This window comes from Leucoraja erinacea, chromosome 4, assembly GCF_028641065.1.
Source record: "Leucoraja erinacea ecotype New England chromosome 4, Leri_hhj_1, whole genome shotgun sequence".
Taxonomy (NCBI): domain Eukaryota; kingdom Metazoa; phylum Chordata; class Chondrichthyes; order Rajiformes; family Rajidae; genus Leucoraja; species Leucoraja erinaceus.
The window spans coordinates 92,972,976-92,991,334 of NC_073380.1; the positions used below are offsets into that span (position 1 = coordinate 92,972,976).

The following is an 18,359-nucleotide window of genomic DNA, read 5'->3' on the forward strand; positions in this document are numbered from 1 at the left end:
TCAGCTTTAACCTATTTCCAATTGCACAGCTCCTCTGCTTCAGTGTTGTGAGAAAGAATGTCAGCCATTCACATTGCCATGGGTCTAGAGTCACGTGCAACCCATTAGAGATGTGCAGTTTGGTCAACATAATGGATTGTCAAACAAGCTTGTAGTTTGATGGTCACCATTAATAATTATATATTTAAGGCAATCTGAAGAAAGATTACTGGTCATGCAGTACCTCGCTTCTCTTTCAACACTAAATGGACATCAAGTGATGGTTTAAGCCAGTGCTTCTTAAACTATTTCAGTGTCATTCACCCTTGAGTCTTTATAACAAAATGTCATTCACCCTCGATTAAATTTTCTTATGTTTCTTGGTAATTTTCCCTTGTGTATAATTTTATATATAATTTATTTTGTCACATGAGCAAAAAACATAAATTAACTAATTTCGTAAGTGTTTATTTTATTCAACTTTTTGAACATCCTAAAAATATGTAAAGAAAACTAGGAGTGAAAAATAAAAAAAGTTTAATTACCACTGGAATTGGAAAATCATTCTACTAGAATGATAGAAAACCATTCCAACGTCTAAACACTGGGCTTCAGCCCCATCCTACCCTTTCAGGCTTTGATTACTGCAGTTTTTGTCTTCGAAAACTAGTTCAAATGCCTTTTTTAAGCATAGAAAAAATATATAAATATCTGAATAAATTAATTTATTCACCCTTCATTCACCCCTCTAGTTTAATTCTCCCCAAAATGATTTCATTTGCCCTTTGTGGCAACCATTCACCAATTTAAGAAGCACTGGTTTAAGCTACATTAATAGTTTGACATAATATTTGTCTGGGTACCAAAACATTTTTGTGTATTATGTGAAGAAATGCTATCCAAAACCCACTGACTAAGTGTCTACACGTGACACACATACACACCAACGAGCCTGGCATTTCCAGTGATGCCAAAATTCTGGATGTTCAAAGTGGGCCGTTCATACTGTAAAGGGTCAAACGTGAACATTTGCGGCCTGCCTCTGGTTGGTAAAGGCAAGCAGCCTTTCCCAGTCTATACGTGATTTTTATCTTGCAGAGGATGGGTATTCTAGTAAACAATTTTGGTTCCACCCACCCACTCACCTCACCATGTGTAATGTCTAGGCTCCCAGCACGTCTCTGTCAATAACAGACCTCCAGCCTATCTGCACTCCCTCCACAAACCACTCACATCTCCCATCCAGCAGAGTGCCCCATCCTCCAAAGTTGCTTCTTCCCTTGATCCATTGAGAAGCCACTTGCATCCCACTCCACATTCCCGCACCACCACCCAGGCATCACAACTCAGGCATCATACTGGCACAGCTGATAGAATTGCTGCCACACAGCTCCAGTGACCCAGGTTCAATTCTGACCTTTGATGCTGTTTGTGAGAAGTTTGCACATTCTCCTCGTGACCACACAGGGTTCATCTGGGTGCTCTGTGCACCTGAAATGTGCAGTTTGGTAGATTAATTGTCCACTGTTATTCCCCCTGGTGTATATATGTGTGTGGTAGATTCAGGGTGGATTTGATGGGGATGTGGCAGAATAATAGTACATGATTAGTGTAAAGGCAGCTTGATGGTTGGAATGGACTCAATGAGTACACAGGCCCAATCCCACCCCCCCCCCTCCCCCCCCCCCTCCCACCTCCACCATCCTCAAAACCCTGTGGATCTCTCTCTACCTCCTCCCGACCAACCCTCTGTCATTTGCAGTCTACCTGGTTTGCTCTGTGAACTCCAACGTCATCTTTCTGTGCAATTTTCACCAGTAAAGTCAGGATTATTGCACACAGCTCCTTGGGCCTTGTGGCAATGATAGAACATTGCTGGCACTAAAGATGGAATGGTGACTAACACCAGATACCACATACCCTTTAGCTTTTTAGTCCTTTCAGATTTTCCGATCCTTTAGCGCATTGTCCCTGAGGTTTCATTTACAAACTCAGTAGGAAGATGGTTTCCCTTTAACTGGTTCCCAGTTGAAGGGAAACGGGTTGAGGTTGATTGATTGAGTGTACTTTTTCATTCACTTCTTCATTAGATTAGGAATTCACTGCCCACCAAATGTTACACACAGCACCTAGTCATCTTATATGAATGTCCTTGGTTGTTTGAAGATGTCCTGCATCTTACCTGCTTGTCCAGGTGGGCCTGGTAGGCCGAAATGCTCTTCACCCTTCATACCTTTGGCTCCCTTCATCCCATGCTCACCTAAACAAAAGAGTATTGTTAAACTGCTGTACATGAAAAAGAACTCATCAACTTCCGTGCTCCTGTGCAACTTTAAGCTATGTTTTTCTGGAACAGCAATGAATTGGAGAGTTTTGGGACGAAAGCAAAACGTTTTCCATTTTCCTGTCAGCCATGTGAACAACTCCGCATCTAATATCTAATAATCAAAACAAAGAAAGGTAACTCTTTGCACCCAGTTTTATAGTGCATCTAGTTTTGAATCTCTCCACTTTTGCTTTGGTCTCTCTTATCAGTCTGGTGTGCATTTGATGCCTTAAATTACCCTACTCTGTAGATATCAGATTCAGATTCAGATTCAACTTTAATTGTCATTGTGCAGTGTACAGTACAGAGACAACAAAGTACAGTTAGCATCTCCCTGGAAGAGCGACATAGAATATGACAATAAATACATCTATTTACGTGCATACAGTCATAGTGTTTTCCTGGTGGGAGGAGTGACCGGGGGAGGGTGGGGGGGGGGGGGGGGGGGGGGATTGGCAGTCACCGAGGTACATTGTTGAGTAGAGTGACAGCCACAGGGAAGAAACTGTTCCTGGACCTGCTGGTCCGGCAACGGAGAGACCTGTAGCGCCTTCCGGATGGTAGGAGGGTAAACAGTCTGTGCTTGGGGTGAGAGCAGTCTTTGGCGATGCTGAGTGCCCTCCGCAGACAACGCTTGCTTTGGACAGACTCAATGGAGGGGAGCAAGGAACCGGCGATGCGTTGGGAAATTTTCACCACCCTTTGCAGTGCATTCCGGTCGGAGACAGAGCAGTTGCCATACCATACTGTGATACAGTGGTAAGGATGCTCTCGATGGTGCAGCGGTAGAAGTTTACCGGAATCTGGGGAGACAGATGGACCTTCTTCAGTCTCCTCAGGAAGAAGAGACACTGGTGAGCCTTCTTGATAACTCTGATCACTAGAGGTATTGTGGGTCCAAGAGAGGTCATCAGAGATGTTGACCCCAAGGAACCTGAAGCTGGAAACACGTTCCACCTCCGTCCCATTAATGTGGATGGGGGTGTGCGTGCCGCCCCTAGACTTCCTGAAGTCTACAATGAGCTCCTTGGTCTTCTTGGAGTTAAGGGCCAGGTTGTTGTCAGTGCACCATGCTGCTAGGAGCTGGACCTCCTCCCTATAGGCCGACTCATCGTTGTTGCTGATGAGACCAATCACCGTTGTATCATCTGCATACTTGATGATGGTGTTAGTACCATGTACAGGTGTGTAGATATGGTTACCATATCCAGAGATTTTTGTACGCTTTCTGACATGGTCCAAGTCGACATGGACATTTGTAAAAAAGGGACCTGTTTGTTATTTGGGGATGTACTGCAGTTTTTCTGTATCAATGTTTTTATTAACCAAAGTCATTTAGACATAAGGGAGAAAGATACAGTATCTCACTGAATCGTCAAACTGGCTTGAGGGGATATACAGCTGAGAACTATTTCACTGTTCCCAACTTCACGATGTGTTTTCTGAGTACACATTACTGTACCTTTCATTCCTGGTAGTCCGGGCTTACCAGGGAGCCCCCTGTATCCTCGCTTGGCTGTTTGGCCTGGGTACCCATGTAATCCCCTCTGTCCTGGCTGCCCTGCGGCTCCAGGTTGTCCAGGATCTCCTTTAATTCCTTCACACTGGCAACTTGGTCTCATGCTGTGAAGTAACGATGGCAACTGAGCTGTGTAATGGGGAGAATGTAAAACAGTCACTGTTATATTTCACAGGTCTCTATTATCTTCCAAAGGCAAAATCAGTATTAATATTTCACCGTGCATTAAAAAACTCAAGCACAGCGGTGATAGGGGCAGTGTCTGATGGAGACATCCCTCAAATAAGTGAAGGGATATATCACCCCAGGGAGCCACATGTGACATGGGGTCCTGGTATAAGGATAGTTTGTGACCACTGACATGAATGCATTTATAGACGCTGAGAATGTCAGAAGAATTTCTGTTTAGTATATATTTTTCACGCTGAATTAAGTATATTTTTAGAAAAAGATTATGTGCACTTAGTGCCCTTGAGCGTTTGTTAGTTTGGCGGTGCTGTCAAAGTAGTCTAGGTGAGTAACAGCAGTGCAATTTGTAGTTAGAGGTGCCAATCAAGTGGGTTGTATTGGTGCTGGGTGGTTTCAAGCTTCTTGTATTGCTGGAGCTGCATTCATCCCTACAAGTGGAGAGAGTTGTATTTGTTTCAACCTAAAGGACACCTAATTCATGAAAAGGAGCACAAGACTCATGGACGACCCCGACATACGAACCAGTGTTTGCGAGACCGGCATGAAGAATCCGTATGGATTTGCCGGCTGCAGGGATCTTCTGCGAGGTGAGAATGTGAGAATTTCCACGGCCCTTATGTCCTCACAGCCACCTACGTCACCTCACTTATGTCACCACACCTCCCCTGAGTTGCCAACAATCAGGGGCTGGGTCGGGCCGAGCAGAGCTGGGAGCGCTGACTATTCTCACTGCTCATTGTCAGCGAGGCTCCCTGGTTGCTCTCCCTTTGCCTGCTCGCTCTTCACCCTCAGCTGTTTCTGTGGTTCTCTCCCACACACCGTTCTCAGGAACGGGACCCTGTCATAACTTGAGGATTACCATGCAACCAATGCAACAGGCTTTTGAGAAAGCATTCTAGTGATATTGTGTTAGTCTGAATAAGGGTCCCGAACTGAAATGTCACCAAGCCTTTTTTTCCAGAGATGCTGCCTGACCTACTGAGTTACTCCAGCATTTTGTGTCTATCTTTGGTATGAGCCAGCATCTTTATTTCCTTTTTATTACATATTGTGTTGGTGTTGGCTCCAGTCAACAAGTGAAAGTGCAGGTACTTACTGCGTAGCATGTTGTTGCATAATTTCATCACATGCTCTTCTGTAACAGGATTTGCCTAATTAGAACAAATGGAAGTTATTTTTGTTGTAACTTAACATACACAAGAAATCAGGTGGGAGCAGTTTTCCAATAATACCTACTGGTTTCCCGGGGAGTCCAGGGGCACCAGGCAGTCCAGACGGGCCCTCCTGCCCAAACGGTCCACGTGGTCCCATAGGGCCTATTGGCCCAGGTTCACCATTCCTGCCTTCAGTCCCCCTCTCACCAGATGGCCCTGTATTCCCTTTCTAAGCAACACGAAGGAAAAAATATTAATTACAGGTGCAGTGTGAGAAGACTTGAGCAAAGCAGCAGGAGTCTGGTCCCCCCAAACTGCTCCATCACACAGTAAAATTACATTTAATTTTCTATCACGACTCCTACTAATTTCTTCAGATGCCCCATAGAACTTAGCCCATAGCACGACTGAGTTTTGTGCGGACTTGGGCAGAACAGTTGCCAATCCAAGCTATAATGTGCAAAACTCAAAGTCGTGTTGGCAGCGAAGTTCATCATGAAAGCCAGCGACAAGTCCACTCCCCCCCACCCACTGACTCCCTATACTATTCACGCTATCTCAGGAAAGCAGCCAACGTGATCACACCCCATTCATTCCCTCTCTCGCATTAGGCAGAAGATGCAAAACCTTGAAAGCATGTACCACCAGATTTAAGAATACCTTCTTTCCCCCTGTAATCAGACATCTGACCTGGCACCTCATATACGATCGATCTATCTACTTTGTTGCCAGCTTTTGTACATTTTTGGTTTATTTGCACATTCTCTGCATCAGTAACACTCTAGTCTGAACTTTGTTTACGTTCTCTTTTGCACGGACTAATTCAAAAATATTGATAATCCTCTGAGTTAAGCAATGCTTCCTCATCTTGATTTCAAATGGCCAACTCCTTGTTGTGAAAACATGCCTCCTGGTTTCAGCAGAAATATTATCACCACTGTGGAGCACTCCAACAGATGAGTATGTGTGCCAGTTCCAATCAAAGGTAATGTTAATTCGATCTTTGCAAATTCTGTCTTATGGCATTTACAGTGTTTCCTCTCATTTCAGATATCTGCAATAATGTTTACCTCAGTCCCAGCACTGTAATTTAATTCTCCTCTGTCTTCATTCACCTCCCTCTATTTACACCTCCTCCAGACAGAGCAGTTGAGATCAACAACCCTTCCCCACGTCTCTCGCTCAGACAGCTCCATCACCATTTGTGTTATCCAGTCTCTCTTGGCCTCCATCCTCTTTGGTCTCTACACCTCTCTCACTTCTCTGCAACTTGATTTCTATTTTCTCAGTCTGAGTGAAAGGTCATTGCCCTGAAACATTCCCTCTCCTCAGTTGCCGCCCGGCCTGCTGGCAATTCCCAGCATTCACTGCTTTTATTTGCTTTACATTATTTCCCAGAAACTTACCACTCCCTTTTCACCTTTGGCAGCAGTTGGTCCCTGCAGAAATGTAAACACAGAAAGTTACTAATGAAACACTGAGTGCTGTGATTTATAAATGATGAAGTAATACATTAAATTACCTGTGGCCCTGGAGAACCAGGGGGTCCTTCTCTCCCTCTTTCAGCCTAGGTGAACAAAATAAATACGTCACTCAAAAACATATCTGCTACGAGATCTCCACTCTCTGCCATATTGTAAGCTAGTTATCACAGAATTTATTGTAGACTTATTACACCGTATGCACAAAATGAAAGTTGCAACACCCTTCATCATGTTCTGACAGCAGTCACCCATCTGCCAATGAACCCCCCTCACCTGTATTCACCTAGGAAGTGTAGGAAGGAACTGCATATTCTGGTTTAAATCGAAGATAGACACAAGATGCAAGAGTAACTCAGTGACGTTTTCAGGTCGAGACCCGTCTTCAGACTTCAGTCGCCAGAGATGCTGCCTGTCCCACTGAGGAACTCTAGGGGTGTGTCTATCTTCCACTATCTTCGCTTGCCAGGCTTTGTTGCACCACTTCCTCTTTATTCCTGATTTCCCTCCATACTCCCATCAATCTGAAGAAGTGTCCAGACCCAAAACATCACAATAGGCAATAGACAATAGGTGCAGGAGTAGGCCATTTGGCTCTTCGAGCCAGCACCACCATTCAATGTGATCATGGCTGATCATCCCCAATCAGTACAGCCTATTCCCCAAATCCCCTGACTCTGCTATTTTTAAGAGCCCTATCTAGCTCTCTCTTGAAAACATCCAGAGAACCTGCCTCCACCGCCCTCTGAGGCAGAGAATTCCACAGTCACCTATCCATTCCCGCCACAGATGCCTGGCCCACTGAGTTCCTCCAGCACTTTGTGTTTTGCTGAAGATTCCAGCATCTGCAGTTTCTCGGGGCTTTGTAGAATAGTCCCTCTGGACTCAGTCTACTGCAGGGGAGTTTAGAATGTTTTTGTCAAGACCCCAGGGCTCTTCTGCTCCATCGCATCCGTGACCCAAGGGGCAAACATTTTTCACCTGCAACCTCATACTATTGCAATGAGTAAGTAAGGAACAGGAGCTGAAGACAATGATCTAGGAGCAGGAGAAGGCAGGAAAGGCCAGGATATTGATGGGATGAATGAAGGCCATGGGTTGGTGGAGGTGAGGAGATGAATCCAGGAAAAGGAGGGGACTGGGGTTGTGGAGTGAAGCATGAGTAGAGGATGATAATTATCAAGATGACTGAGAAATGGGCTAAGATAGTCTGAGAATCATTTTGCACAAAACAATTAATTGGCCCAATTCATCCATGCGGTCCAAAATGCTCATCCCCACTAGTCCCATGTGCCAGCATTTGCACCCATATCCCTCTAAATGTTTCCTTTCCATGTACTTGTCCATATATTGTTCAGGCAGCTCATTCCATATGCCCATGTCTTCTGTGTGAAAAAATTTCAATCCGATTCCCAGGGCCAAGGGGATTTGAAAGCAAGATCCGAGGTGAGGTTATTGGTGAGGAGATGGATGACGAAAGAACCCATGGTGAAGAAGCCGATGTCTAGGATTCCTGGCAATAGTACAAAGCAGGATCAGACCCTTTAACTAACAACAAAGCAAGCCTCTGCCACCTTGTTAAGAGAGGCTCCAGTGTTCAGGACCTTGGCCATTTAGGAACTGATACCTTTGGTAGACCCCAATATTGTCATCAAATCCTCCCACATACTACCATTTCCCTATGCACAAGATACACTTTACGCCTGCTAATTAAACTACCAACCTGCATGTTTTTGGAATATGGGGGGAAACTGAAGGACTCAGAGGAAATAGATTCAGTCACAAGGAGAACATGCAAACTCATCATAAACACAAAATGCTGGAGTAACTCAGCGGGACAGGCAGCATCTCTGGAGAGTAGGAATGGGTGATGTTTTGGGTTGAGAACCTTCTTCAGACTGGTTAGGGATAAGGGAAATTAGAGATATCGTCGATGAAGTGGAAAGATAAAGAACAATGAATAAAAGATATGCAAAAATGTAATGATGATAAAGGAAACAGGCCATTGTTAATTGTAGGTTTAAAATGAGAAGCTTGTGCAACTTGGACAGGGGAGGGATAGAGAGAAAGGGAATGCCAGGGCTACCTGAAGTGAAATAAATCAATATTCACACCACTGGGCAGCATAGTGCTGGCGATCAGGATCAAATCTGGGTCACTGGACCTGTGAGGCAGCAGATCTACAAGCTGGGTCAATTGTAAGTGGTCGATCTGCCACCATAACTTTCTAAAGGGATAAGTAGCAAGTGGAGTGGAAGCCGAAGGAATGTAGAATAACCTGCAGGGACAAAGGAAATCACATGGGTGTGGGACATACTGTATTGCCCTTTCACCCAGTGATTAGGGCTTAATAGACTGACTGGCCTCAAGTGGGGTATTATTATGTAATTCTGCAAATGAGAACTGTCCAGTATGTAAGAAACTGATGCCATGGATGTTTATCTAAAGCAAAAACTGAGAAGGATGCATTTATTACCTGGCTGCCTTTCTTCCCAGGACTTCCTGCTTCACCCTGTAAAATATTAATACAAAACACTGCAAAAATTATTGCATCAACTGGTTGACAATGTTAAATGCAAATCATTCAGTTGCCAAATTGAATTTATTTTGTCATAATCTGTTGTTCAATATGTGGGCACATTGCTTTGGCTTAATGCCCCTCACAAGCACATCCCTCCATTCAAATATCTATATGGGACACTGTCTAAGACAATGGCATCTATCACCTAAAATCCCAACTATCTGGGTCTTGCATCATCTCACTGCAGGAAGTACAGCATTCTGAAGTTCCACAATGTCAGGTTCAGCAACAGCTACAACCACAAGGTTCTTGAACCAACCCACATGACCCTATTCCACCTCGACAATATAATACTACAGTTCACCCCTTGCACTACTGCGCACTTGTTCTTGTTCTAAATGTGTTTTGCACTAATGTCTTATTTTTCTGCAGTCTTTTTAGAAATGTTATGTGTAATTTATGTATAATTTATTTTTGGTCTGTGTTTGTCTGAGTCTATGCGCCTGTGATGCTGCTGCTAGCAAGATGTTAATCGTACCTGTACCTCAGGGTACTTATGTATATGACAATAAACTTGACTTTATTTAGTAATTTTAAACACAGTACAAATCCTCTCAACAGAATCCTTGTCATTGCACATTATTGAGGTTCCGTAACCTTTTTAAAGAAGGGTTTAATAAACCAAAATTAAGATGGTTTTCATTTGGTAACATTTCTGGATGTTGTTCAATTTAAAAATGCTTTATTTGTTTGGTGGAATGAAACTGGTACCAGGTTGAGAATGTTGTCGTTCGTCCATACCTTGTCTCCCTTTGTTCCAGGAATCCCAATTGACCCAGATTGGCCTGGTATTCCAGGCTCTCCTCTTAACCCCTGTAAGTGACAACAAATTGTGAATTAACTTTATTTTAGTTTTTCTGGCATTCGTTACGAGGGAAACAAATCAGACAGAAATTATATTCATCTTGATAACGGAACTTTGGGCAACTCTTAATGATCCAAACATTATCAGAAGAACAAAATTCTAGTGGGTTTAACACCGCTGTGAATGAGTTAATTCTTGTAAGGCATTCATTAGGATTGTATGGTTTGTGAAAGCCACTCTCCCTTCCCTAAGACAAGTTAAAAATAATACTGAGAAGTGAACGTGTGGGAGTGAACAGAAGTGAACAGACGTTGGCCAAAGCTGAGGTTGAGTCTCAGCTTGCTGCCTCTATAGCAGCCTGTTTATTATCTCCATTAAAATCAACAGATTAATATAGCAGATTAATATAGCAGTGTACAACATTAGTTTCACAGCATGTGGTAGCTGGGGTTTGAACCTTCTCTGTACTTGCCATAGAGGGAGTACAGAGAATGCTCATCAGACTGATTCCTGGGATGGCAGAACTTTCATATGAAGAAAGACTGGATAGACTTGGCTTGTACTCGCTAGAATTTAGAAGATTGAGGGGGGATCTTATAGAAACTTACAAAATTCTTAAGGGGTTGGACAGGCTAGATGCAGGAAGATTGTTCCCGATGTTGGGGAAGTCCAGAACAAGGGGTCACAGTTTAAGGATAAGGGGAAAATCTTTTAGGACCGAGATGAGGATAACATTTTTCACACAGAGAGTGGTGAATCTCTGGAAATCTTTGCCACAGAAGGTAGTTGAGGCCAGTTCATTGGCTATATTTAAGAGGTAGTTAGTTGTGGCCCTTGTGGCTAAAGGGATCAGGGGGAATGGAGAGAAGGCAGGTACAGGATACTGAGTTGGATGATCAGCCATGATCATATTGAATGGCGGTGCAGGCTCGAAGGGCCGAATGGCCTACTCCTGCACCTATTTTCTATGTTTCTATGTTTGAAAGAGGACCACCCTCAAGCCTGGTCCGCCATTGAATAAAATCAATGCTCTTTAATTTTCTAACGTTGTATTGCTCCTTCATTACTTATCCCTCAATATCACTGGTTAACAATCCCAGATTTACAATTAGCAATTGATCTTGCTTTCATTTCCCAAAGTCTCAGAGGTTATGGTGCATGAGAACACAGAAACAGGCCCTTCAACATCCCCGTATCCATCTTGACCATTAAGGGCCTGCCTATACGAATTCCATTTATCAACAAAACCTGTAGTTTGGTAAGCTAGGTGATTTTAGTGCTTATATAAATACCTCACTGTAAGTGTGCTTGCTTCCACCACATATCCAGGCAGTGCATTCAAGACTTAAACCGCTCTTCGGTGACAAATTCTTTCTTGGATTTGCTCCAAACCTTTTACACTAAACCAATGCCCTCCAGTTTTAGACATTACTACTACTCTGTCCAATCTATGCCTCTAATTTTGTATACACACTTCAATGACCTCTTCTGAAACACTTAATTCTAGGTAATATCTTGGTGCATCTCCTCTGCACCTTTTCCAGTGGAATTGCATCTTTTCTACAGTGTAGCCATAAGAAATGGATAAAATATAAACAGCAATTGTCTAATCAATATTCCATAAAGTTATGGAAGAGAGTTTTAAACTCTATCACTCATGTGTACAAAGTTGTCTGAAATGTATTCCTAATGGTTTGGCTCTGATGGGTCCTTGATTGGAACAACTTGGTTATTGTGTTTGCTACAATCCAACAGTTCAATTCTTCTTCATTATCTGTGAAGTACAGTGCAATATCTGGAGACCATGAATGAAGCATAATAGCATACTTTATTTTCTTGCCATTGAGTATTTTGCCACAAGGGTGGTTGAGGTAAGGAAAGAGTGCATCTTGGAAGGGGAAATTAGATACACTTTTGACAGTGGGTCTCAGGGAGACTATAGTTCAAGATATGGCATAAACCTCTCAATATAATTTATTGGTACCATTTGGAAGGACTATTATCAATCACTATCAAATTGAGAACTGAACATTTCATCATAAATCCGAACATGAAAGGATAAGCCCATATTTGTGTGTAGGATGCATGAAATCTATTTAATTCATCATGTATCTCTATTGGTGACACATTGGTGCAGCGATACAGTTGCTGCCTGTATGGAGTTTGTACTTTCTATCTGGGATTGTGTGGGTTTTCTCACAGTGCTCCGGTTTCCACCCACATCACAAAGACGTGCAGGTTTGTAGGTTAATTGGCTTCTGTAAATTGTCCCTAGTGTGTTGGATGGAACTAATGCCATTGACTCGGTGGGCCGAAGGGCCTGTTTACACGCTGTTTTTCCAAACTAAACTCCTGAGAGTGCCATGTAGCATGACTGTTTCCCTGAGAAACCAGCAGCCATTTACAGTAGTCAATGACAGTGGGCACAAAATGTAACAAGTGATTTCATGACCATACTTCCTTATGACATACATAGAGGCTAACACAGTCCATCAAGTCTACATCAACTCTCAGAGCATTCCCATCAATCTCTCCCCTTTTCCCCACATATATTTCCTTCTAACCTATTCACTCTCACTTGCCCAATGAATTCCTCTCCCACCTACTAATTATTCTACCTCCCTCCAATGCTAAATCGCCCAACAAGTTCAGCGCTAGAGTAATTTAAAAATCAGTTTCTAAAGCCGTCAACGCTGACAACGGGGCCGGATTACACGTACGGGACAGGTAAACGAAAGTCGTTTATTTTAAGTATAAAAGTGCTTCTTAAGATGCCTTTAATCCACATTTTACATTACGAAACGGTGATTTAAGACCCATATGAACCGGCAGTATTTTTCTTGCTGATATGGGGGTTCAAATTCACCACAACTGCAACGTTCCAAACGATCGCATTACTCAAAAACCCACTCGCAAGATGATTTAAATGGCCATTAATTTACAAGAATTAAACACTAAATTCCTTCCATTTGGCCTATAAATCCATGACAATGAGATTTAAAAATCATGTTATATTGTGAATTCTTGTGTGAATGTTATTTGGGCACTTAGGCTATTTAAAAATGTTGATCTTTTCTTAAGAAATGGATAGATGTTTAGATCTAGTAATTGAATTTTGTAATTAACTACAATTGGGTAACTAACTAATTATATGCTTTAATTTCAGGTCATCCAGGTAAAAATGTTTAATATTTGTTTCAGAATGCTTCAATCTATAATAACTGAAACATTCTTTCAGTTCTCTTAATTTTTAAGAAAGTTATGGGCTTTTGACTGTCCTTGATCACAGCCTTTTTGTTAAGTGAATGGAAAAGCAATAGGGAACAAGATGATAATTTCCCAGTATGAAAATGGCCATAACTTTTTTAATACTGAAGATATGAAAGTGAATTAGGTGTCAAATTAAACTTATTTTTATGCTTTATCTGATGGGATAGATTGCAGACTTGATTTTTTTAAATCTCAAAATTTTGGAACATTGCTAGATAAACAGCACCTAAGGTTAGGAGTAGCTGGAGCTACAAGGCAGAGGCTCTACTAGCTGTACACCTGAGTTTCCCAATCTGAGGACATTCCAACCGTTAATTCAGAAACTTAGATCAAGACACAAAAACTAATATCATAATAAACACCCAAACAATATGCTAGTGTGTTGAGTTAAAACTGTCTCAAGTTTATCATTAAGCACATTAATTAGACAGTCAATGAGATTTTGATGTTACTCACTGGTGAGCCTGCACGTCCTGGGAGTCCTGGCAGCCCCCACTCTCCAACATCACCCTAAATAAAAATAAAACATTAACAAAAAAGTATTGAGAGCATTAGGGTCATGCCCAGTGAAACATAATAAAGATAGGGAGGAGTGTGGGGGTCAGGAGGGGGGTTACAGAGATAGGAAAATATGTGGCACTGGGAGAGGGTGACAGAGATGGGGGGGAGGGTTTATGAACCTGAGGGGGGGTTAAAGAGATAAAAAGTAATGTCAGAGCGGAGGGGGTTTCAGGGCAAGATGGATCTCAGAGACAGAAAGTGCAGAGCTGGAGGGGGTTACTGGGATAGAGAGGGGTGTTGGGTCCAGAAGGGGTTACAGAGAAAGAGAGGGGTGTAATGGACACATATACCATTTGATTCCACATATTGTCGCAGATGGGACTTAGAGCATGTTTCAGGTGGAATCTAATTACGACAGAATAGAGAGTGAAGGCCCTGTCCCACTTTCCCAAGTTACTCACAAACTCTCCCGAGTTTTCCCCTTGATTCGAATTCGGAGAATTACGGTAATAGCCATTCGTAGCTACTTGGGGCTATTTTATTTAACTCGTGGACATTTTTCAACGTTGAAAAAACGTCCCGACTTACCTGATGCCCCGAGTTCCTACGGCTGGCATTACGACCCGCTACGAAACATCTATGGACTCCTACGGCCTCTTATGGACTTGCAACGGACATTACCCGACATTCCTCGAGTTCGAATCGAGGGGAAAACTCAGGAGAGTTCGTGAGTAACTCGGGAAAGTGGGACAGGGCCTTTAGGGATTGAATTACTGGGACTTCTTTGTGGGGAGCAAAGGTAAAGGGACCAGCAGGGAAAGGAAGCATAAGAGGAAAAGAAGTGGAGAACATGAACGAGAGTATGGGGAATTGGATTTTGCATTGTTTCTCACAGTTCACGGATAATCTGCCTGTTGAGATATTAATTTGCCACATCCAACATATTAAATAACATTGAATATTTTAATGTCCAAATTGTTACTGATTTCTTGAATTGCTCCTGTTCCCTTGGTGCTATTCACTGAAAGCACGGCTGAACCTAACATTCATACATAAACAAGAAATTGAATGAACTAACACCAATAAATCAAGCTCTGCTCTGCGATATTTCCTAAACATACACTCAGAACTGACTTTGATATTTTTTTTTAATTACTGTTTCTTTGAAGAGTTGTTTGTTGCCTTTTCTTTGTGACTTTGAAAGAGACTTAGTTAATTTTGCTTTAGCAGGAAATGCCACACTTTAAAATGATATCAACTAACAAAATACATAATTGTCATAACAAAATGTAATGTTAACAGTTAGCTTTATCAGTGGAAAGAAAACCTTCTTTGTGAAGTTGGTCTTTGAGTGTTCTTTTCAGTATTATCGAGCAAAGATATAAGTATGTCAGCCCTAAGGATATCAAGGCAATAGACAAAGGACAAGGAACATATTTAATAGAGATTACAATCATGTAGGAAAGAATGCACATTATCCAGTGCAGGAATGAGTTCCAACACTCTCCAAGAAGAGGCCTATTATGAATTCGTAATTTGATTTTCTGGTAATTATCATGTTGATAACAATGGACTGAGTGAGGCTACTTTAAAACTGGAGGAACAGCACTGCATATTATACTTGGCTAGCTTGCAACCCATTGCTTACAACCCATTACAACCCATTATCAGCAATATTGAATTTTCCATCGTCAAGTCCCACCCTCTCTTCCAGCTTTCTCTTCCCACTCCAATAAAATCTGAAGAAGGGCCCCAACCCAAAACATTGCCTGTCCGTTCCCTCCACGGATGCTGAGTGAACCTCTGAGTTCCTCCAGCCCTTTGTGTTTTGCTCAAGATCCCACCATTTGCAGTCTCCATTTTGCCTCCAGTCTCCACATTACTTTCTCTTGTCAATGCCCCAACCTGTTTATTTTTTACAGGAAGATTTAATTTCAATATTTTTCTGTGTTTTGGAAAAAGAATTATATTAAAAGTACCTGCAAAAGACGTCACTTACATAACATTAGGTGTGTACCCTATAACAATTGTAACATATAGCCAGTTGCTTCCAGTACATTTCCAGTGCAAACTTGGCTGGACCAGTTATCCTGTGTGGATGTAAGGCACAGCAAGGATACTGTCCCTGCTTGTAGGATTCACTTCTGTTGAAATAAGCTTTCTGCTTGTTAGTTTGAACGAACTCTCCAAAACCTTAGAGAGAACTACTGAGATTCGATAGAGCTCTGGGGGCTAGTGGAATCAAGGGATATGGGGAGAAGGCAGGCACGGGTTATTGATTGGGGACATAGAAACATAGAAATTAGGTGCAGGAGTAGGCCATTCGCCCTTCGAGCCTGCACCGCCATTCAATATGATCATGGCTGATCATCCAACTCAGTATCCCGTACCTGCCTTCTCTCCATACCCCCTGATCCCCTTGGCCACAAGGGCCACATCTAACTCCCTCTTAAATATAGCCAATGATCAGGACGATCAGCCATGATCACAATGAATGGCGGTGCTGGCTCGAAGGGCCGAATGGCCTCCTCCTGCACCTATTTTCTATGTTTCTCTTGGACATTTCAAGAAAAAAAAATTAGATCGGGCCTCTGAAAAGAGATGAACATAGCTAACAAATAATTTCAAAATTATGCGAGATCTTGATTGTCACTAAGTTTTTACACATGGGTTAAAAGTAAACACCAAGACTCGTCAATATAGGATGGTCACCAAGAAATCAAGTGGGGAACACTAAGAGACTTCTTCACCCTGACTGTTGAGAATGTGGATCCCAGTCTCCCACATTTGGAGTGGGTAAATGCATTATTTCCTTTATGATTGCAGCTCCCATTACAAAAAATTGCCTTACTATTGAAATTATTGTATAATGCATATTCTTTTCTGACACTCTACATTAAAACTGGCTTACTATGCTGATCTCAACCCACCTTCTTGTTGCCTTCAATCCCATTCAGAAGGGCTTGGAGATTTAGTGTTTAGTTCTGCGTTTCTCCTCTCTGACCTGTGGATTTGCCCGTACCCCGAGGAAATTTCTCCCTAGCAAATCCCACTCATCTCCCAACGCTGCCAATGACAATTCCCACTGCCAAGAACCACATTATTTTCAGCCATAGCATTTCAGATCAAAGAGACACAATGAAATGTCCACTACCTTGAGGCCCGGATGTCCATCATGCCCAGGTAGTCCTGGATATCCTTGCTTGCCCTGCAAAGTTAAATACAAATCATCAATAAACCTGAGGTATTTATTTAGTGCAGATGGGGCATTTTCAAAAGAAAGGTTTGTTCCCCTCATACCTCAGGGGGGGGTGTGGGGGGGGGGGGGGGGGGATGGGATCACATAACCCTACCTCCAGCGGGCAGCTATGCTACTTTTCTCAATGCATGGACTGCTCTGCTCGTAAGTGACCAAACAAAAATCAATCCACATCTATCCAGCTGAAATTTGATTCCCAACCTGTCGTAAACACACAGACCAATCTCCTGTGGCAATGAAAGCTCAAATGGATTTCTTACCCAATGCCATCAACTCTTCTTCTATCAGCTCCTCCCACCAAAATCCTTTAAGATAATATCAGTTCTGAGCTCCCCAAATATAATGTAAAAGGGGATTAGCTTTTAATTCAGAGCTGGAAATGGATTGGGATTGACAGAGTTGGGGAGCTTGGCACAGAATTGTCAGTACGTCAGTGTGATGTGGATTAATAAGTGGCATGTCAGGTGGCCAAAACATCCACATCAAGGTACTCCCTCATAGGCACCAGCTCTTTAGTTTATCTAATACAATTTGCATGACTTTACTGTTGACTGGCAAAGAGCAAATGGTGAAAAAACAAGCTGTTTAAATATTTTTCCTTGTAACCAATTTTCTTTCCAAGAAGATAAAGATCATTACAAGAAGCCCTTGAGCCAGATATAACTGAAGGCTGTGTTAGGTGGATTTTATTTGCCAGCAGAGGAAATAATGAAAAATGCCAAGTAGGAAATCTTTACCAATTGGCTTTAAGTCCACGGCAGGGAACCAAAAACTCTGACGTTTCACTTCTTCACTCAAGAAGTGCGGTCCCCACCACTCAAACTGTCTGCATTTATCAGGGACAATCAACAATAATGCTCAAATGCTGCTTGTTATCTGCTAATGCCTCAGGAGTCGATGAATATTTACAGAGTCCTACAGCATGGAAACAGGCCATTCAGCCCACTGAGTTTGTGCTGACCATCAAACACTCATTTACACAAATCCCATTTTATTCTCTCCACATTTCCATCAACTTCATCATTCAACATTCCAGATTCTGCAACACACCTGTACATTAGGGGAAATTACTGCAGCCAATTAGCCCACCATACCACTTGTTTTTATGACGTGGGAGGAAACTAGAACACCTGGTGGTCTCAGGGAGAAAGTGCAAATACCAGAGACAGATAGTACCAGAGATCAGGATTTAACCCAGGTTACTAGACTCATGCTGGCTTGGTGGCAATTATTACGGATTAAGCATCGTGACCATTTTCAAGACTTTCAGCCATATTTTGTTCAGCTTTTTTTTC

General features: G+C 42.4%; 1 protein-coding gene across 3 annotated transcripts in view; it reads right to left on the reverse strand.

The window, feature by feature from the left end:
- Nucleotides 1-2,102: 2,102 nt before the first annotated feature.
- si:dkey-225n22.4 (collagen alpha-1(XXI) chain) overlaps nt 2,103-18,359 on the reverse strand; it is a 159,265-nt gene continuing 143,008 nt past the window's right edge. For all 3 annotated transcript variants that reach the window (XM_055634805.1, XM_055634803.1, XM_055634804.1), the window contains exons 20-29: nt 16,960-17,013; nt 13,761-13,814; nt 9,971-10,042; nt 9,125-9,160; nt 6,690-6,734; nt 6,574-6,606; nt 5,250-5,396; nt 5,110-5,164; nt 3,768-3,953; nt 2,103-2,239 (exon numbers count right to left, since the gene is read on the reverse strand). In XM_055634805.1, the coding sequence (XP_055490780.1) occupies nt 2,118-2,239; nt 3,768-3,953; nt 5,110-5,164; nt 5,250-5,396; nt 6,574-6,606; nt 6,690-6,734; nt 9,125-9,160; nt 9,971-10,042; nt 13,761-13,814; nt 16,960-17,013 (804 nt within the window). In that variant the 3' untranslated portion in view covers nt 2,103-2,117. The remainder of the gene's footprint in view (nt 2,240-3,767; nt 3,954-5,109; nt 5,165-5,249; nt 5,397-6,573; nt 6,607-6,689; nt 6,735-9,124; nt 9,161-9,970; nt 10,043-13,760; nt 13,815-16,959; nt 17,014-18,359) is intronic.